The 21,912-nt window shown below is 47.5% G+C and overlaps 1 protein-coding gene across 3 annotated transcripts in view; it reads right to left on the bottom strand.

Moving 5' to 3' along the window:
• LOC139560089 (guanine nucleotide-binding protein G(olf) subunit alpha) overlaps positions 1 to 21,912 on the bottom strand; it is a 144,637-nt gene that overhangs the window by 34,747 nt on the left and 87,978 nt on the right. For all 3 annotated transcript variants that reach the window (XR_011671864.1, XM_071376591.1, XM_071376592.1), the window contains exon 5: positions 15,917 to 16,014. Coding sequence is in view for 2 of the 3 variants with exons in the window: in XM_071376591.1 (XP_071232692.1) it covers positions 15,917 to 16,014 (98 nt within the window). In the remaining variant the exon portion in view is untranslated. The remainder of the gene's footprint in view (positions 1 to 15,916; positions 16,015 to 21,912) is intronic.

Genomic DNA, 21,912 nt, shown 5'->3' with positions numbered 1-21,912 from the left:
GTGGTTGGATTTATTTATTTACCCAGCGCTGGTGATAAAATGTACAATTCAATTATATTTACCCGAGCTCTAGTATTCAAACGGTCTACTCAAAAGAAGAAACCATGTCTCTGTAAAAGGTACAGCTGGGGCTCAGATACAGGCTCCCCTTGACCCTAACCAGAACTGACGAGAACGTCCCCAAACAGGTGGGAATCTAATTAGTATTAAAAAAAAAATGAAATCCCCATAAAAAAAAAAAAAAAAAAAAATCTGTCAGTTTTAAGCAAGAGATATCAGATGTTTTACATCTGTTGAGACAACCAGCCCTGAGAGGGTGGAGAGGAGGATCTGATGGTTCACGGTGTCGAAGGCAGTGGATAGATTATCTGTGCTGTAGCCAACCATACAGAATAAGAACAACATTTACAGGACTAACCGATCTGACGCTAGACTAACCGATCTGACGCTAGACTAACCGATCTGACGCTAGACTAACCGATCTGACGCTAGACTAACCGATCTGACACTAGACTAACCGATCTGACACTAGACTAACCGATCTGACGCTAGACTAACCGATCTGACGCTAGACTAACCGATCTGACGCTAGACTAACCGATCTGACGCTAGACTAACCGATCTGACACTAGACTAACCCGATCTGACGCTAGACTAACCGATCTGACGCTAGACTAACCCGATCTGACGCTAGACTAACCGATCTGACGCTAGACTAACCGATCTGACGCTAGACTAACCGATCTGACGCTAGACTAACCGATCTGACGCTAGACTAACCGATCTGACGCTAGACTAACCGATCTGACGCTAGACTAACCGATCTGACGCTAGACTAACCCGATCTGACGCTAGATTAACCGATCTGACGCTAGACTAACCGATCTGACGCTAGACTAACCCGATCTGACGCTAGACTAACCGATCTGACGCTAGATTAACCGATCTGACGCTAGACTAACCGATCTGACGCTAGACTAACCGATCTGACACTAGACTAACCCGATCTGACACTAGACTAACCGATCTGACACTAGACTAACCGATCTGACACTAGACTAACCCGATCTGACACTAGACTAACCGATCTGACACTAGACTAACCGATCTGACACTAGACTAACCGATCTGAACTAACCGATCTGAACTAACCGATCTGACGCTAGACTAACCGATCTGACGCTAGACTAACCGATCTGACGCTAGACTAACCGATCTGACGCTAGACTAACCGATCTGACGCTAGACTAACCGATCTGACACTAGACTAACCGATCTGACACTAGACTAACCGATCTGACACTAGACTAACCGATCTGACGCTAGACTAACCCGATCTGACACTAGACTAACCGATCTGACACTAGACTAACCGATCTGACGCTAGACTAACCGATCTGACGCTAGACTAACCGATCTGACGCTAGACTAACCCGATCTGACACTAGACTAACCGATCTGACGCTAGACTAACCGATCTGACACTAGATTAACCGATCTGACACTAGATTAACCTAACCTGCTCTGCCTCTGTCTCTGTCTCGCTCACTCATTCTCTCTTTGGCCCTGCCTGGGCGGAAGGTAGCCTAGCGTTTAGAGCGTTGGGCCAGCAACCTTTCGGGTTTCTAATCCGAATACCCGAGACGACAAGGTGAAAAATCTGTCGATACGCCCTTGAGCAAGGCACTTAACCCTAATTTGCTCCAGGGACGCCGTACTACGATGGTTGACCCTGTCAAACAAAACATTTTCACTGCACCTATCCGGTGTATGTGACAACACATGTATTTATTTAGGTAGCTCTTAGCTGCTGGTTCCCATAGCAACCCCTGTAGGCTAGTCTGTCGGTCGATACCAACCACTCCTCTCCTCCTAAGCCAGCAGGACACACATACACTGCCATCCCTCCATTCTCAGACAGACACACACACAGATTGAAGCCAACAGCATACCACCTTGCATCCCACTGAAGGTAAGCAGGGTTGGTCCTGATCGGTCCCTGGATGGGAGACCAGATGCTGCTGGAAGTGGTGTTGGAGGGACAGTAGGAGGCACTCTTTCCTCTGGTCTAAAAAAAAAATATCCCAATGCCCCAGGGCAGTGATTGGGGACATTGCCCTGTGTAGGGTGCCGTCTTTCGGATGGGACGTTAAACGGGTGTCCTGACTCTCTGTGGTCACTAAAGATCCCATGGTACTTATTGTAAGAGTAGGGGTGTTAAAGGAAACTCTGCACAAAAACAATATTTTGGTATTTGTTTAATTCGTCCCAAAACATTTTGCTTGTCACCAATGAAGTTTAAGGTATTTTACTTTCAAAATACAGAAATTATCCCCGTATGACGCATTAAAAACACAGTCCAGCGCTCAAAACACACAGGAACTGTGTTCATTAAGTGACAATCCTTGCAAGAGGGAATCTGATTCCACAGTTTAGCAGCAACACAAGAAACAGACAGACAAAGTGACAGTAGGAGTTTCAAGTTAATATTAGATAAGATATTCGGGATGCACGATATATAGATGAATATATCGGTATCGGACGATGTCTAGTTTAACGCCGATGTGCAAAACCGATGTCAAAGCTGACCTCTATAACGTAGGTACGTGACTAATGACGCCACGTAAAATGTTGCGCTATACGTGCAACATAGCATTCCTAACCTAGCCCACAATGTCTGCTGTGTGGATCGAGCAGTCAACAAGTCGAGCAGTCATTTGAAAGAGTAACAAAATTTCAGCGAGACAACAAAAGGCGAAATCCATTAACGCCGAGATAATGGAATCCATTGCCCTCGATAATCAACCGTTCTGTCGTGGATGATGTTGGCTTTCGCCGACTGGTCGAGCTCTCGTACACACTACCAAGTGCGCTATTGTTCAGATGTTGCCCTACCGGAGTTACACAGTATTAGCATCACTGCTATTAGCTTCATGACATACATACTATGGAACGCCATTTGGGTCTTTGCAGTAGTAGCAGTAGCACTGTCAAAGCTGTACAAAAAAGTCTACAAACAAGCAAACACCGGCCACGAACGATGTGTTTACAATACCGTGTTGGTAATAAAGCATCATTTGTTCAACCACATCGTCTGGAGTAGCTAGCTTTAGCTTGGTACATTGCTAGCACCAATACAATTCTTAGCAATGATTTAGGACATCCTTGTAAGTAAATATTAGCTAGGTAGCCACTAGTTGTTCGCCTATTGAAATTTATGAAAATAAATAGCTAGCCAGCAACTTAACCCTGTTACCCAAAGCTAACGTTATAAGCAGCCAGCTAGCTTCATCTGGCTAGCGAGGCTCGAACCGGACTGGGTTATGTGTTGTGAAGCTAGCCACAATAAGGATTAGGTACAATAGTGGAATTTACAGTTTGCCTTCAAAATAAAAGTCAGTCATTGACAGTGATGCAAATGAATACAAATAGTAGAATTATGCCTTACTTTATTTTTGAAGGCTAACCGCAGAGTCCACTATTGTGGCTAATCCTTATTGTGGCTAGCTTCACATAGATGGCCCGACCACCATTAATCAAATAATAACTGTCTTATAAATTAGGGTTGTTTTAGATGATGACACCTAGCTAGATAGTTAGCTAGCTAACTATAGCTACTGAAACAGATGTCGTTTTGCTGTTTTGGGGAAGAACATTGTGTGCATCCATGAGCTAGCTAGTTTTTTTATGTCCAGCACTGTAGGTGCACGAGTCAACTTTACCAGCATCATAGCATATGTATCGATGAATCGTTGTGACATATGAGTGATAGTGAAATCAATGTGTAATAACTACGGAAAAAAATGTATGAACACGTTAAATTATTATGTGACATGCAGTCATATTCAGGTTCTGATTGGTCAACAAGCTTATTTGACACGACATGTTTTACTGGTAATGGGGACATACGTAAATGCCAACAAAATAAAAATAACTTTTTGGTCAGTGTGTGTGTGTGTGTGTAACCTTTATTTAACTAGAAAAGTCAGTTAAGAACAAATTCTTGTTTACCCGGACGACGCTGTGCCAATTGTGCGCCGCCCTATGGGACTCCCAATCACGGCCCGGATGTGATACAGCCTGGATTTCAACCAGAGATGCAATGCCTTAGACAGCTGCGTCCAACTATTTAACTATACTAGAATGATTAAAAGGGTGAATTTATTTTTTAAATATCGGTATGGTTTTTTTGGGCAAGGAATATATTGGACATCAGTATCAGCCTGAAAAGTCACATCGGTGCATCACTAGATAATATTGTTTAGTTAACCTGCCCTGGGGTTACAGACATACATTACCATAGTTATCTACCTGTCTGAAAGAAGAGCCAGACCGCTATCCTGAGAATAACCACAACGCTTATGTTAGCTAATAAGCTCGCAAACGTATCTCTCCCCCCTCCTCTGCTCCCTCTCTTCCACTTCCCCCCCCTCATGAAATAGCTCAAACCGTCTCGGGGGTAAACAAACCGTCTGGGGGGAAACAAACCGTCTCGGGGGTAAACAAACCGTCTGGGGGGAAACAAACCGTCTGGGGGGAAACAAACCGTCTGGGGGGAAACAAACCGTCTGGGGGGAAACAAACCGTCTGGGGGGGAAACAAACCGTCTGGGGGGAAACAAACCGTCTGGGGGTAAACGTCTGGGGGGAAACAAACCGTCTGGGGGTAAACAAACCGTCTCGGGGGTAAACAAACCGTCTGGGGGGAAACAAACCGTCTGGGGGGAAACAAACCGTCTCGGGGGTAAACAAACCGTCTGGGGGGAAACAAACCGTCTGGGGGGAAACAAACCGTCTGGGGGGAAACAAACCGTCTGGGGGGAAACAAACCGTCTGGGGGGAAACAAACTGCGGCGAGGGCAAAATATAAAGCCACCCTCGCTCGCTACCTCCCCCCTCGCTCGCTACCTCCCCCGCCCGCTCACCTGCTACCTCCCCCGCTACCTCGCCCGCTACCTCGCCCGCTCGCTACCCTCCCGCTCCCCCTCGCTACCTCCCCTGTTCCCCCTCGCTACCTCCCCTGTTCCCCCTCGCTCGCTACCTCCCCCGCCCGCTCACCTGCTACCTCCCCCGCCCGCCCGCTACCCCGCCCGCTACCCCGCCCGCCCGCTCGCTACCCCGCCCGCCCGCCCGCCCACCCGCTCGCGGCGGAAAGCATGACTTAGCCACAGAGGAATCGAGGATCATTAGAATCTTTAAAAACAACAATAATAATAACAACAACAACAATAACAATAAAACCAATAATAATAATAATTGCTCGTAGGTCTATGTCTATTTGGGAAGTCCGGGTAGCGTTTATTGCTTAATGAGTTATGGCTGTCAGTGAAAAACACCTCATGTGATGATAATGTGTCTTGAATATCATTTAAAATGTTGAGACTAGAAGAAAGGGAAGGGTGAAGATATGGACCAGTCTCTCTCTCCAGAATAGCTCAGCAGGGCAGGAGTCTGTGGTGATATAGACCAGTCTCTCTCTCCAGAATAGCTCAGCAGGACAGGAGTCTGTGGTGATATAGACCAGTCTCTCTCTCCAGAATAGCTCAGCAGGACAGGAGTCTGTGGTGATATAGACCAGTCTCTCTCTCCAGAATAGCTCAGCAGGACAGGAGTCTGTGGTGATATAGACCAGTCTCTCTCTCCAGAATAGCTCAGCAGGACAGGAGTCTGTGGTGATATAGACCAGTCTCTCTCTCCAGAATAGCTCAGCAGGACAGGAGTCTGTGGTGATATAGACCAGTCTCTCTCTCCAGAATAGCTCAGCAGGACAGGAGTCTGTGGTGATATAGACCAGTCTCTCTCTCCAGAATAGCTCAGCAGGGCAGGGGTCTGTGGTGATATGGACCAGTCTCTCTCTCCAGAATGGCTCAGCAGGGCAGGAGTCTGTGGTGATATGGACCAGTCTCTCTCTCCAGAACAGCTTAGCAGGGCAGGAGTCTGTGGTGATATGGACCAGTCTCTCTCTCCAGAACAGCTCAGCAGGGCAGGAGTCTGTGGTGATATGGACCAGTCTCTCTCTCCAGAAAGGCTCAGCAGGGCAGGGGTCTGTGGTGATATGGACCAGTCTCTCTCTCCGGAAAGGCTCAGCAGGGCAGGGGTCTGTGGTGATATGGACCAGTCTCTCTCTCCAGAACAGCTCAGCAGGACAGGGGTCTGTGGTGATATAGACCAGTCTCTCTCTCCAGAATGGCTCAGCTATCTCATGCCAATTATTGTGCCTCCATTGTTTCATTGTGTGAATTGTTTGCTCTCTGATTTGGTTGATTTATTCCCCATTACATTTGTCGCCAGTAGTAAATGTACCGTTAATCCCCGTCATTTGGTAACATGAATTTCGGTTAATGCATGTATTACTTAAGAGTCATTTATCGTTCTCATTCTCGGAGCGGAAAAGTTGTTTGCAGAGTTCACGACCTGCTACACAGGAGAAACAGGTTTTTTGTGAGAAACAGGTTTTTTGTTTATTTCATAACCATTATTTACGAGATGTCAATTTCAGTTTTTATTGTCTTTTGTTTATGTGTCTGTCTGGTGTCTGTCTGATAATGTTGAGGGAGCACGAATCCATCGCGAATGATAATATTTTAAAACTATATAGTTCCTCACAGAAAGCCATTTGAAAAGTCTTGTCCAACAATCTCCCCCTGGATAAATCCCCAATCCTCCGTGTGAAAGAGCAATGGAAGTGATAGGCCTACTGCTGCATTGACCAATAGGCTATGAGCTCATTTCTTTAGCTTAAAAAAAAAAACATGAGCTGGCGCACAGCCAGAAAAATGTGTTTGTGTGAAGGTGCTGACTAATGACGAATAAACAAAATAAATAAATCACACTCGATATATATACTCCCAGCAATGGAATGTGTATTTACCAACGTTTCGGCATCACTGTGCCTTCCTCAGGGTGATGTCATGAATACTTGAACCACTTATTTGTTCTAATAGTTTCTAACTTATTTAGCTGCCAATGGATCACGGTGTATCAATGGTGTCCACACATCCAGAGGCTGGATCACGGTGTATCAATGGTGTCCACACATCCAGAGGCTGGATTACGGTGTATCAATGGTGTCCACACATCCAGAGGCTGGATCACGGTGTATCAATGGTGTCCACACATCCAGAGGCTGGATTACGGTGTATCAATGGTGTCCACACATCCAGAGGCTGGATTACGGTGTATCAATGTGTCCACACATCCAGAGGTGTAATGTGTCCATAGAGCAGAGGCTGGATCACAGTGTAATGTGTCCATACAGCAGAGGCTGTATCACGGTGTAATGTTGTAATGTGTCCATACAGCAGAGGGTGGATCACAGTGTAGTGTTGTAATGTGTCCATACAGCAGAGGATGGATCCAGCCGTGATTGGGATTCCCATAGGGCGGTGCATAATTGTCCCAGGGTCCTCCGGGGTAGGCCGTCATTGTAAATAAGAATTTGTTCTTAACTGACTTGCCCAGTTAAATAAACACACACAAAACATTAGGAGCACCTGCTCGTTCCATGACAGACTGACCAAGTGAAAGCTATGATCCCTTATTGATGTCACTTGTTAAATCCGCATCAAATCAGTACAGATGAAGGGAAGGAGACAGGTTAAAGAAGGATTTTTAAGCCTTGCGACATGGATTGTGAATGTGTGCCATTCAGAGGGTGAACGGGCAAGACAAAATATTTATGTGCCTTTGAACAGGCTTTGGTAGTTGATGCCAAGAGCACCAGTTTGACCGTGTCAAAAACTGCAACGCTGCTGGGTTTTACACGCTCAACAGTTTCCTGTGTGTGTCAAGAATGGTTCTGAGGACAAAAGAGTTTTGCAAATCAATATCAGGAAGGTGTTCCTAATGTTTTGTACACTCAGTGTATATATTAGTAGTGACCCTGACTTTGAATACCACCTGGCTAGGAAAACAGGCTAGGAGAACAGAGAGCAGGCTAACTAGGAGAAGAGGCTAGCTAGGAGAAGAGAGAACAGGCTAGCTAGGAGAACAGGCTAGCTAGGAGAAGAGAGAACAGGCTAGCTAGGAGAAGAGAGAACAGGCTAGCTAAGAGAAGAGAGTACAGGCTAGCTAAGAGAAGAGAGTACAGGCTAGCTAGGAGAAGAGAGTACAGGCTAGTTAAGAGAAGAGAGAACAGGCTAGCTAAGAGAAGAGAGTACAGGCTAGCTAGGAGAAGAGAGAACAGGCTAGCTAGGAGAAGAGAGAACAGGCTAGCTAGGAGAAGAGAGAACAGGCTAGCTAGGAGAAGAGAGAACAGGCTAGCTAGGAGAAGAGAGAACAGGCTAGCTAGGAGAAGAGAGAACAGGCTAGCTAGGAGAAGAGATAACAGGCTAGCTAGGAGAAGAGAGAACAGGCTAGATAGGAGAAGAGAGAACAGGCTAGCTAGGAGAGGAGAGAACAGGCTAGCTAGGAGAAGAGAGAACAGGCTAGCTAGGAGAAGAGAGAACAGGCTAGCTAAGAGAAGAGAGAACAGGCTAGCTAAGAGAAGAGAGAACAGGCTAGCTAGGAGAAGAGAGAACAGGCTAGCTAAGAGAAGAGAGTACAGGCTAGCTAAGAGAAGAGAGAACAGGCTAGCTAGGAGAAGAGAATACAGGCTAGCTAGGAGAAGATAGAACAGGCTAGCTAGGAGAAGATAGTACAGGCTAGCTAGGAGAAGAGAGAACAGGCTAGCTAGGAGAAGAGAGAACAGGCTAGCTAAGAGAAGAGAGAACAGGCTAGCTAAGAGAAGAGAGTACAGGCTAGCTAGGAGAACAGAGAACAGGCTAGCTAGGAGAAGAGAGTACAGGCTAGCTAGGAGAAGAGAGTACAGGCTAGCTAGGAGAAGAGAGAACAGGCTAGCTAGGAGAAGAGAGAACAGGCTAGCTAGGAGAAGAGAGTACAGGCTAGCTAGGAGAAGAGAGTACAGGATAGGAAAACGGGGAATGGGCTAGAGAAGGGAACAGGGAGAGGGACTGCCTGCCTGAATGTCTGACAATAGGCACCATTCTTAAGCTTCTCTGCCCCAGGCGGCTGACGGAGTCCCGTGACCACACCACCCCACCACCAGAGATATCACCAGACACAGCCCTACCACTACACCCCATCCCATCCCCTACTCTAGCCTCATCCCCAGCCTCTGCTAAGATTGTCTTGTGGCTCACAGGAGACCCAAGGTCCAACCCAGTCAAATGGGCAAACACGCGTGTGCGTGCATACGTGTTTGTACAATGTACACCATATATATATATATATATATATATATATATATATATATATATTATATATATAGTGTTTGCGCACCTGCCTGGGTTTAAGCCTGGGATGGAATGAGAACGAACCAGAGATCACATTCAAATACTGTAACACTATTAGGTGGAATGTGATCTGTTGTTGTCTTCAAGACCACGTTCATTTGCTTTAACTCCAGTGTCCCATTTGTACATGTGGGACACAACAACAAAAAGAAGCTAAACACACACAGTTCTTCTCACCAAATTCCCTTTCACCCTCGGTGTCTCTCTCACTCCCGCCACACATATGTACTGACTGCCCACACAAGCTCCCGTTAGGCCTACAGATGAAAACAGATCTAACCGATAGGATACACAAGTTCCCGTTAGGCCTACAGAAAACACAGATCTAACCGATAGGATACACAAGCTCCCGTTAGGCCTACAGAAAACACAGATCTAACCGATAGGATACACAAGTTCCCGTTAGGCCTACAGAAAACACAGATCTAACCGATAGGATACACAAGTTCCCGTTAGGCCTACAGAAAACACAGATCTAACCGATAGGATACACAAGCTCCCGTTGGGACTACAGAAAACACAGATCTAACGATAGGATACACAAGTTCCCGTTGGGACTACAGAAAACACAGATCTAACGATAGTATACACAAGTTCCCGTTAGGCCTACAGAAAACACAGATCTAACGATAGGATACACAAGCTCCCGTTAGGCCTACAGAAAACACAGATCTAACGATAGGATACACAAGCTCCCGTTAGGCCTACAGAAAACACAGATCTAACCGATAGGATACACAAGCTCCCGTTAGGCCTACAGAAAACACAGATCTAACGATAGGATACACAAGCTCCCGTTAGGCCTACAGAAAACACAGATCTAACTGACGGATACACAAGCTCCCGTTAGGACTACAGAAAACACAGATCTAACCGATAGGATACACAAGCTCCCGTTAGGCCTACAGAAAACACAGATCTAACCGATAGGATACACAAGCTCCCGTTAGGCCTACAGAAAACACAGATCTAACCGATAGGATACACAAGCTCCCGTTAGGCCTACAGAAAACACAGATCTAACTGACGGATACACAAGCTCCCGTTAGGCCTACAGAAAACACAGATCTAACTGACGGATACACAAGCTCCCGTTAGGCCTACAGAAAACACAGATCTAACTGACGGATACACAAGCTCCCGTTAGGCCTACAGAAAACACAGATCTAACCGATAGGATACACAAGCTCCCGTTAGGCCTACAGAAAACACAGATCTAACTGACGGATACACAAGTTCCCGTTAGGCCTACAGAAAACACGGATCTAACTGACGGATACACAAGCTCCCGTTAGGCCTACAGAAAACACAGATCTAACCGATAGGATACACAAGCTCCCGTTAGGCCTACAGAAAACACAGATCTAACCGATAGGATACACAAGCTCCCGTTAGGACTACAGAAAACACAGATCTAACCGATAGGATACACAAGCTCCCGTTAGGCCTACAGAAAACACAGATCTAACCGATAGGATACACAAGCTCCCGTTAGGACTGTGATATATATATATAAAATATTCTGTGATATTACATCATGTGTTTTTTTTAGTATCTTGACCGCGATAAGGGCTCAGGAAATAAGAGTATTGTCTACTAAATTTACAAAACAAGGCTATGCCACGTTATAATATAACCAGTTGATATTATGATTTCAATAAATTAAATCTTAAATGGCACTTGCTTTTTTATTGACTAAATATACACTGAGTGTACAAAACATTAAGAACACCTGCTCTTTCCATGGTAGACTGACCAGTGAATTCAGGTGAAAGCTATGATCCCCCCTATTGATGTCAATTGTTGAATCCACTTCAATCAGTGTAGATGAAGGGGAGGAGACGGGTTAAAGAAGGATTTTTAAGCCTCGAGATAATTGAGACATGGATTGTGTACCTCTATACCAGGCGGTGTCAGAGGAAGGCCCTAAAAATTGTCAAAGACTCCAGCCACCCTAGTCATAGACTGTTCTCTCTACTACCGCACGGCAAGCGGTACCGGAGCGCCAAGTCTAGGTCCCAGAGGCTCCTTAACAGCTTCTACCCCCCAAGCCATAAGACTCCTGAACATCTAATCAAATGGCTACCCAGACTATTTGCAGTGCCCCTCCCCCTCTCCATACCACCGACACTCTTTGTTATCATCTATACATAGTCACTTTAATTAACTCTACCAACATGTACATACTACCTCAAATAACGGGTGCCCCCCGCACATTGACTCTGTACCGTAATACCCTGTATATAGCCTCCACATTGACTCTGTACCGGTACCCCCTGTATATAGCCTCCACATTGACTCTGTACCGGTACCCCCTGTATATAGCCTCCACATTGACTCTGTACCGGTACCCCCTGTATATAGCCTCCACATTGACTCTGTACCGGTACCCCCTGTATATAGCCTCCACATTGACTCTGTACCGGTACCCCCTGTATATAGCCTCCACATTGACTCTGTACCGGTACCCCCTGTATATAGCCTCCACATTGACTCTGTACCGGTACCCCCTGTATATAGCCTCCACATTGACTCTGTACCGGTACCCCCTGTATATAGCCTCCACATTGACTCTGTACCGGTACCCCCTGTATATAGCCTCCACATTGACTCTGTACCGGTACCCCCTGTATATAGCCTCCACATTGACTCTGTACCGGTACCCCCTGTATATAGCCTCCACATTGACTCTGTACCGGTACCGTAACACCCTGTATATAGCCTCCACATTGACTCTGTACCGGTACACCCTGTATATAGCCTCCACATTGACTCTGTACCGGTACCCCCTGTATATAGCCTCCACATTGACTCTGTACCGGTACCCGCTGTATATAGCCTCCACATTGACTCTGTACCGGTACCCGCTGTATATAGCCTCCACATTGACTCTGTACCGGTACCCCCTGTATATAGCCTCCACATTGACTCTGTACCGGTACCCCCTGTATATAGCCTCCACATTGACTCTGTACCGGTACCCCCTGTATATAGCCTCCACATTGACTCTGTACCGGTACCCCCTGTATATAGCCTCCACATTGACTCTGTACCGGTACCCCCTGTATATAGCCTCCACATTGACTCTGTACCGGTACCCCCCTGTATATAGCCTCCACATTGACTCTGTACCGGTACCCCCTGTATATAGCCTCCACATTGACTCTGTACCGGTACCCCCCTGTATATAGCCTCCACATTGACTCTGTACCGTAATACCCTGTATATAGCCTCCACATTGACTCTGTACCGTAAAACCCTGTATATAGCCTCCACATTGACTCTGTACCGGCACCACCCTGTATATAGTCTTGCTATTGTTATTTCACTGCTGCTCTTTAATTACTTGTTACTTGTATTGCTTCTTCTTATCCCTATTGTTTGTAAACTGCATTGTTGGTTAAGGCCTTGTAAGTAAGCATTTCACTAAGGTCTACACCTGTTGTATTCAGCGCATGTGACTAATAAAGTTTGATTTGATATTCAGCTGGCAGTCAGGCACTGGAATACGTTTCTGAGTGACAGAGTGAGGGCTTGGCATATAAGCTTTGTCTACGCAAAGTATTTATGTATTAACACTATGAATTAACATAAATAGTGTATTGTTTTTTTGTGTAAATGGACAGTGAAGTATATCGTACATCTTCTGTAGTCCATCATTGTGGTGATATTTAGTCAGCTCTCCACTGAGCACCAGAAAGAAAAAAAGGTAAAACAGCAGAGTAAGCAGACAGTCTGAAATTATTTAACTGGCATGTAGATTGGGAACTAGGCCTCAACTACAGCGGTACTGCACAACCCTACTGTACAACCCTACAGTACAACGCCATCCTGCCACTACTATCAGCACCTACAGTAAAGTAGGCATAAAGGTTTTATTACATTTTACACACAGCAAGTCACAGAGACAAATATGACTGACTAGTATGGCACCCTATTCCCTATATAGTACACTACTTTAGACCAGGGCCCTATGGCACCCTATTCCCTATATAGTGCACTACTTTAGACCAGGGCCCTATGGAACCCTCTTCCCTATATAGTGCACTACTTTAGACCAGGGCCCATAGGGCTCTAAGCCAAACATGCATCTGTATCAGATATTCACATCATGGTTACAATCTGTACAGCCGTCAACATTACCCAGAAAGGACATGACCTGCAAAGGCAAAGCTAAAGAAGTGACAGCAGACTAACCGCTTTAGTAATATGACTCATAGATTCAACTCCCATCACCACATCAACACACATCACATCCCCACACATCACATCCCCACACATCACATCCCCACACATCACATCCCCACACATCACATCCCCACACATCACATCCCCAAGCGCCACGCATCACACATCACATCAACACATGCAGACGGTTATCTTTAGGAGCTCCCACAACCAACTGATAGCTAGACATATCTTTAGGAGCTCCCACAACCAACTGATAGCTAGACATATCTTTAGGAGCTCCCACAACCAACTGATAGCTAGGCATATCTTTAGGAGCTCCCACAACCAACTGATAGCTAGGCATATCTTTAGGAGCTCCCACAACCAACTGATAGCTAGACATATCTTTAGGAGCTCCCACAACCAACTGATAGCTAGGCATGTCTTTAGGAGCTCCCACAACCAACTGATAGCTAGGCATATCTTTAGGAGCTCCCACAACCAACTGATAGCTAGACATATCTTTAGGAGCTCCCACAACCAACTGATAGCTAGGCATGTCTTTAGGAGCTCCCACAACCAACTGATAGCTAGGCATATCTTTAGGAGCTCCCACAACCAACTGATAGCTAGACATATCTTTAGGAGCTCCCACAACCAACTGATAGCTAGGCATATCTTTAGGAGCTCCCACAACCAACTGATAGCTAGGCATATCTTTAGGAGCTCCCACAACCAACTGATAGCTAGGCATATCTTTAGGAGCTCTCACAACCAACTGATAGCTAGACATATCTTTAGGAGCTCCCACAACCAACTGATAGCTAGACATATCTTTAGGAGCTCCCACAACCAACTGATAACTAGACATATCTTTAGGAGCTCCCACAACCAACTGATAGCTAGGCATATCTTTAGGAGCTCCCACAACCAACTGATAGCTAGGCATATCTTTAGGAGCTCCCACAACCAACTGATAGCTAGACATATCTTTAGGAGCTCCCACAACCAACTGATAGCTAGGCATGTCTTTAGGAGCTCCCACAACCAACTGATAGCTAGGCATATCTTTAGGAGCTCCCACAACCAACTGATAGCTAGACATATCTTTAGGAGCTCCCACAACCAACTGATAGCTAGACATATCTTTAGGAGCTCCCACAACCAACTGATAGCTAGGCATATCTTTAGGAGCTCCCACAACCAACTGATAGCTAGGCATATCTTTAGGATCTCCCACAACCAACTGATAGCTAGGCATATCTTTAGGATCTCCCACAACCAACTGATAGCTAGGCATATCTTTAGGAGCTCCCACAACCAACTGATAGCTAGGCATATCTTTAGGAGCTCCCACAACCAACTGATAGCTAGGCATATCTTTAGGATCTCCCACAACCAACTGATAGCTAGGCATATCTTTAGGAGCTCCCACAACCAACTGATAGCTAGGCATATCTTTAGGAGCTCCCACAACCAACTGATAGCTAGACATATCTTTAGGAGCTCCCACAACCAACTGATAGCTAGGCATATCTTTAGGAGCTCCCACAACCAACTGATAGCTAGGCATATCTTTAGGAGCTCCCACAACCAACTGATAGCTAGACATATCTTTAGGAGCTCCCACAACCAACTGATAGCTAGGCATATCTTTAGGAGCTCCCACAACCAACTGATAGCTAGGCATATCTTTAGGAGCTCCCACAACCAACTGATAGCTAGGCATATCTTTAGGAGCTCCCACAACCAACTGATAACTAGGCATATCTTTAGGATCTCCCACAACCAACTGATAGCTAGGCATATCTTTAGGAGCTCCCACAACCAACTGATAGCTAGGCATGTCTTTAGGAGCTCCCACAACCAACTGATAGCTAGGCATATCTTTAGGAGCTCCCACAACCAACTGATAGCTAGACATATCTTTAGGAGCTCCCACAACCAACTGATAGCTAGACATATCTTTAGGAGCTCCCACAACCAACTGATAGCTAGGCATATCTTTAGGAGCTCCCACAACCAACTGATAGCTAGGCATATCTTTAGGAGCTCCCACAACCAACTGATAGCTAGGCATGTCTTTAGGAGCTCCCACAACCAACTGATAGCTAGGCATATCTTTAGGAGCTCCCACAACCAACTGATAGCTAGGCATATCTTTAGGATCTCCCACAACCAACTGATAGCTAGACATGTCTTTAGGAGCTCCCACAACCAACTGATAGCTAGGCATATCTTTAGGATCTCCCACAACCAACTGATAGCTAGGCATATCTTTAGGAGCTCCCACAACCAACTGATAGCTAGACATGTCTTTAGGAGCTCCCACAACCAACTGATAGCTAGGCATATCTTTAGGAGCTCCCACAACCAACTGATAGCTAGGCATATCTTTAGGAGCTCCCACAACCAACCAAACCAACAATGCTTTGTGATGGAGACAGAACTTACTATTGTGCACAGTCGATGAGCTGGTACTCGTTGGATCTCTCGAAGCACGCCTTCACTCCCTCGTCATCCCACAGCTTCTTGGCATGATCAAAGAACTCCTGGACAGAGGGTAGAGAGAGAGAGAGGACAGAGGGTAGAGAGAGAGAGAGAGGGGACAGAGGGTAGAGAGAGAGAGAGAGGGGACAGAGGGTAGAGAGAGAGAGAGAGGGGACAGAGGGTAGAGAGAGAGAGAGAGAGAGGACAGAGGGTAGAGAGAGAGAGGACAGAGGGTAGAGAGAGAGGACAGAGGGTAGAGAGAGAGAGAGAGGACAGAGGGTAGAGAGAGAGAGAGAGGACAGAGGGTAGAGAGAGAGAGAGAGAACAGAGGGTAGAGAGAGAGAGAACAGAGGGTAGAGAGAGAGAGAGAGAGAGAGAGAGAGGGTAGAGAGAGAGAGAGGACAGAGGGTAGAGAGAGAGAGAGAGGACAGAGGGTAGAGAGAGAGACAGAGGGTAGAGAGAGAGAGAGAGGACAGAGGGTAGAGAGAGAGAGAGAGAGAGAGGACAGAGGGTAGAGAGAGAGAGAGAGAGAGAGAGAACAGAGGGTAGAGAGAGAGAGAGAGAGAGAGAGAGAGGACAGAGGGTAGAGAGAGAGAGAGAGGACAGAGGGTAGAGAGAGAGAGAGAGAGGACAGAGGGTAGAGAGAGAGAGGACAGAGGGTAGAGAGAGAAGACAGAGGGTAGAGAGAGAGGGGACAGAGGGTAGAGAGAGAGGGGACAGAGGGTAGAGAGAGAGGGGACAGAGGGTAGAGAGAGAGAGGACAGAGGGTAGAGAGAGAGAGAGAGAGGACAGAGGGTAGAGAGAGAGAGAGAGAGGACAGAGGGTAGAGAGAGAGAGAGGACAGAGGGTAGAGAGAGAGAGGCCAGAGGGTAGAGAGAGAGGACAGAGGGTAGAGAGAGAGAGGACAGAGGGTAGAGAGAGAGAGAGAGAGAGAGAGAGAGAGGACAGAGGGTATAGAGAGAGAGGACAGAGGGTAGAGAGAGAGAGGACAGAGGGTAGAGAGAGAGAGAAGACAGAGGGTAGAGAGAGAGAGGACAGAGGGTAGAGAGAGAGAGAAGACAGAGGGTAGAGAGAGAAGACAGAGGGTAGAGAGAGAGAGGACAGAGGGTAGAGAGAGAGAGAAGACAGAGGGTAGAGAGAGAGAGGACAGAGGGTAGAGAGAGAGAGGACAGAGGGTAGAGAGAGAGGACAGAGGGTAGAGAGAGAGAGAGAGGACAGAGGGTAGAGAGAGAGAGAGAGGACAGAGGGTAGAGAGAGAGGACAGAGAGAGGGGACAGAGGGTAGAGAGAGAGAGGACAGAGGGTAGAGAGAGAGGGAGAGGACAGAGGGTAGAGAGAGAGGGAGAGGACAGAGGGTAGAGAGAGAGGGAGAGGACAGAGGGTAGAGAGAGAGAGAGGACAGAGGGTAGAGAGAGAGGACAGAGGGTAGAGAGAGAGGACAGAGGGTAGAGAGAGAGGGAGAGGACAGAGGGTAGAGAGAGAGGGAGAGGACAGAGGGTAGAGAGAGAGGGAGAGGACAGAGGGTAGAGAGAGAGGGAGAGGACAGAGGGTAGAGAGAGAGGACAGAGAGAGGGGACAGAGGGTAGAGAGAGAGGGAGAGGACAGAGGGTAGAGAGAGAGGACAGAGAGAGGGGACAGAGGGTAGAGAGAGAGGGAGAGGACAGAGGGTAGAGAGAGAGGGAGAGGACAGAGGGTAGAGAGAGAGAGAGAGGACAGAGGGTAGAGAGAGAGGGAGAGGACAGAGGGTAGAGAGAGAGAGGACAGAGAGAGAGGACAGAGGGTAGAGAGAGAGGGAGCGGACAGAGGGTAGAGAGAGAGAGGACAGAGGGTAGAGAGAGAGAGGACAGAGGGTAGAGAGAGAGAGGACAGAGGGTAGAGAGAGAGAGGACAGAGGGTAGAGAGAGAGAGGACAGAGGGTAGAGAGAGAGGACAGAGAGAGGGGACAGAGGGTAGAGAGAGAGAGGACAGAGGGTAGAGAGAGAGGGAGAGGACAGAGGGTAGAGAGAGAGGGAGAGGACAGAGGGTAGAGAGAGAGGGAGAGGACAGAGGGTAGAGAGAGAGGGAGAGGACAGAGGGTAGAGAGAGAGAGAGGACAGAGGGTAGAGAGAGAGGGAGAGGACAGAGGGTAGAGAGAGAAGACAGAGGGTAGAGAGAGAGAGAGGACATAGGTTAGAGAGAGAGGACAGAGGTTAGAGAGAGAGAGGACAGAGGGTAGAGAGAGAGGGTAGAGAGAGAGAGAGAGGACAGATGGTAGAGAGAGAGGACAGAGGGTAGAGAGAGAGAGAGGACAGAGGGTAGAGAGAGAGGACAGAGGTTAGAGAGAGAGAGAGGACAGAGGGTAGAGAGAGAGGGGACAGAGGGTAGAGAGAGAGGGGACAGAGGGTAGAGAGAGAGAGAGGACAGAGGGTAGAGAGAGAGAGGACAGAGGGTAGAGAGAGAGAGAGGACAGAGGGTAGAGAGAGAGAGAGGACAGAGGGTAGAGAGAGAGAGAGGACAGAGGGTAGAGAGAGAGAGAGGACAGAGGGTAGAGAGAGAGAGAGGACAGAGGGGAGAGAGAGAGAGAGAGGACAGAGGGTAGAGAGAGAGAGAGAGGACAGAGGGTAGAGAGAGAGAGAGAGGACAGAGGTTAGAGAGAGAGAGAGGACAGAGGTTAGAGAGAGAGAGAGAGGACAGAGGTTAGAGAGAGAGAGAGGACAGAGGGTAGAGAGAGAGAGAGGACAGAGGGTAGAGAGAGAGAGAGGACAGAGGGTAGAGAGAGAGAGAGGACAGAGGGTAGAGAGAGAGAGAGGACAGAGGGTAGAGAGAGAGAGAGGACAGAGGGTAGAGAGAGAGAGAGGACAGAGGGTAGAGAGAGAGAGAGGACAGAGGGTAGAGAGAGAGAGAGGACAGAGGGTAGAGAGAGAGAGAGGACAGAGGTTAGAGAGAGAGAGAGGACAGAGGGTAGAGAGAGAGAGAGGACAGAGGGTAGAGAGAGAGGGGACAGAGGGTAGAGAGAGAGAGAGGACAGAGGGTAGAGAGAGAGAGGAGGACAGAGGGTAGAGAGAGAGAGAGGACAGAGGGTAGAGGAGAGAGGACAGAGGGTAGAGAGAGAGGGGACAGAGGGTAGAGAGAGAGAGGACAGAGGGTAGAGAGAGAGAGGACAGAGGGTAGAGAGAGAGAGGGACAGAGGGTAGAGAGAGAGAGAGGACAGAGGGTAGAGAGAGAGAGAGGACAGAGGGTAGAGAGAGAGAGAACAGAGGGTAGAGAGAGAGAGGACAGAGGGTAGAGAGAGAGAGGACAGAGGGTAGAGAGAGAGAGAGGACAGAGGGTAGAGAGAGAGAGGACAGAGGGTAGAGAGAGAGGGATAGAGAGAGAGAGAGGACAGAGGGTAGAGAGAGAGAGAGAGGACAGAGGGTAGAGAGAGAGAGAGAGGACAGAGGGTAGAGAGAGAGAGGACAGAGGGTAGAGAGAGAGAGAGGACAGAGGGTAGAGAGAGAGAGAGGACAGAGGGTAGAGAGAGAGAGAGGACAGAGGGTAGAGAGAGAGAGAGAGGACAGAGGGTAGAGAGAGAGAGGACAGAGGGTAGAGAGAGAGAGAGGACAGAGGGTAGAGAGAGAAGACAGAGGGTAGAGAGAGAGAAGACAGAGGTTAGGAGATGACCAGACATCACAAACAATCAATCAATGACATTGTATTACTATAAGCTACAGGTGGTTATGAAGGGCAAACCACACACACACACACACACACACACACACATTTAGTGACGAGAAGCTTATTTAAACAGAGCCTTTCAAACTTCACAACCTGTATGAAGCCAACCATTGTATAATACAGTCTGTATAGACAGTGACAGGAATTCATTTATACCACCAGTGGTATTCAAACTTTTTCCAGAGTCCCCATTTTTACCATCCAAAATTCGAGTAACTCCACCCCAAAAAATAAATGACACAACTTTCAAAAAAACAAAAAAATAGATATATAAAATTTAAAAAAAAAAATGGTACATTTAGATTTACATAAACAAAACCTTAAATGAATTACACTTTCATCTCTCTTATCAAAATTACGAGAACCAATACACACATTTACTCAATAAAATTATAATTCTTCTAATTCTTTATGAATAACGTTTGTATTATTGTACCATAAAATAAACGGCAGTCTTAATTCTTGATTCACTTTGAATACCACATATTCATTCTGTTGAACCTTCGTAAAAACTGTAGATACTGTAGCTACATTTGGAAAAAATATTCTGTTCCAATTTATTCTGTGATATTAAGTGTTTTTCCTTCTATAAAATGTGTCTTGATCGTGATAAGGGCTCAGGAAATAAGAGTCTCCTGTCTGCTAAACTAACATAACAAGGCTATGCCGAGTTATAATATAACCAGTGGATACTACAGTCTCAATAAATTTATATTCTTTACTGACAAAATATACACATTAACAACAGTGTCTCCAACCCCAGCCTCTCCTACAGTACCATGTCTCCAACCCCAGCCTCCCCTACAGTACCATGTCTCCAACCCCAGCCTCCCCTACAGTACCATGTCTCCAGCCCCAGCCTCTCCTACAGTACCATGTCTCCAGCCTCTCCTACAGTACCATGTCTCCAACCCCAGCCTCCCCTACAGTACCATGTCTCCAGCCTCTCCTACAGTACCATGTCTCCAACCCCAGCCTCCCCTACAGTACCATGTCTCCAACCCCAGCCTCTCCTACAGTACCATGTCTCCAACCCCAGCCTCTCCTACAGTACCATGTCTCCAACCCCAGCCTCTCCTACAGTACCATGTCTCCAACCCCAGCCTCTCCTACAGTACCGTGTCTCCAACCCCAGCCTCCCCTACAGTACCATGTCTCCAACCCCAGCCTCTCCTACAGTACCATGTCTCCAACCCCAGCCTCTCCTACAGTACCATGTCTCCAACCCCAGCCTCTCCTACAGTACCGTGTCTCCAACCCCAGCCTCCCCTACAGTACCATGTCTCCAACCCCAGCCTCTCCTACAGTACCATGTCTCCAACCCCAGCCTCTCCTACAGTACCATGTCTCCAACCCCAGCCTCCCCTACAGTACCATGTCTCCAACCCCAGCCTCTCCTACAGTACCATGTCTCCAACCCCAGCCTCTCCTACAGTACCATGTCTCCAACCCCAGCCTCCCCTACAGTACCATGTCTCCAGCCTCTCCTACAGTACCATGTCTCCAACCCCAGCCTCCCCTACAGTACCATGTCTCCAGCCTCTCCTACAGTACCATGTCTCCAACCCCAGCCTCCCCTACAGTACCATGTCTCCAACCCCAGCCTCTCCTACAGTACCATGTCTCCAACCCCAGCCTCTCCTACAGTACCATGTCTCCAACCCCAGCCTCCCCTACAGTACCATGTCTCCAGCCTCTCCTACAGTACCATGTCTCCAACCCCAGCCTCCCCTACAGTACCATGTCTCCAACCCCAGCCTCTCCTACAGTACCATGTCTCCAACCCCAGCCTCTCATACAGTACCATGTCTCCAACCCCAGCCTCTCCTACAGTACCGTGTATCCAACCCCCGCCTCTCCTACAGTACCATGTCTCCAACCCCAGCCTCTCCTGCAGTATCATGTCTCCAACCCCAGCCTCTCCTACAGTACCGTGTCTCCAACCCCAGCCTCCCCTGCAGTACCGTGTCTCCAACCCCAGCCTCTCCTACAGTACCATGTCTCCAACCCCAGCCTCCCCTACAGTACCATGTCTCCAACCCCAGCCTCTCCTACAGTACCATGTCTCCAACCCCAGCCTCCCCTACAGTACCATGTCTCCAACCCCAGCCTCCCCTACAGTACCATGTCTCCAACCCCAGCCTCCCCTACAGTACCATGTCTCCAACCCCAGCCTCTCCTACAGTACCGTGTCTCCAACCCCAGCCTCTCCTACAGTACCGTGTCTCCAACCCCAGCCTCCCCTACAGTACCGTGTCTCCAACCCCA

Source organism: Salvelinus alpinus, chromosome 30 (genome assembly GCF_045679555.1).
Source record: "Salvelinus alpinus chromosome 30, SLU_Salpinus.1, whole genome shotgun sequence".
Classification (NCBI taxonomy): domain Eukaryota; kingdom Metazoa; phylum Chordata; class Actinopteri; order Salmoniformes; family Salmonidae; genus Salvelinus; species Salvelinus alpinus.
The sequence above is the reverse complement of the archived record's forward strand: the minus strand, read 5'-3'. Positions and strand labels throughout refer to the sequence as shown.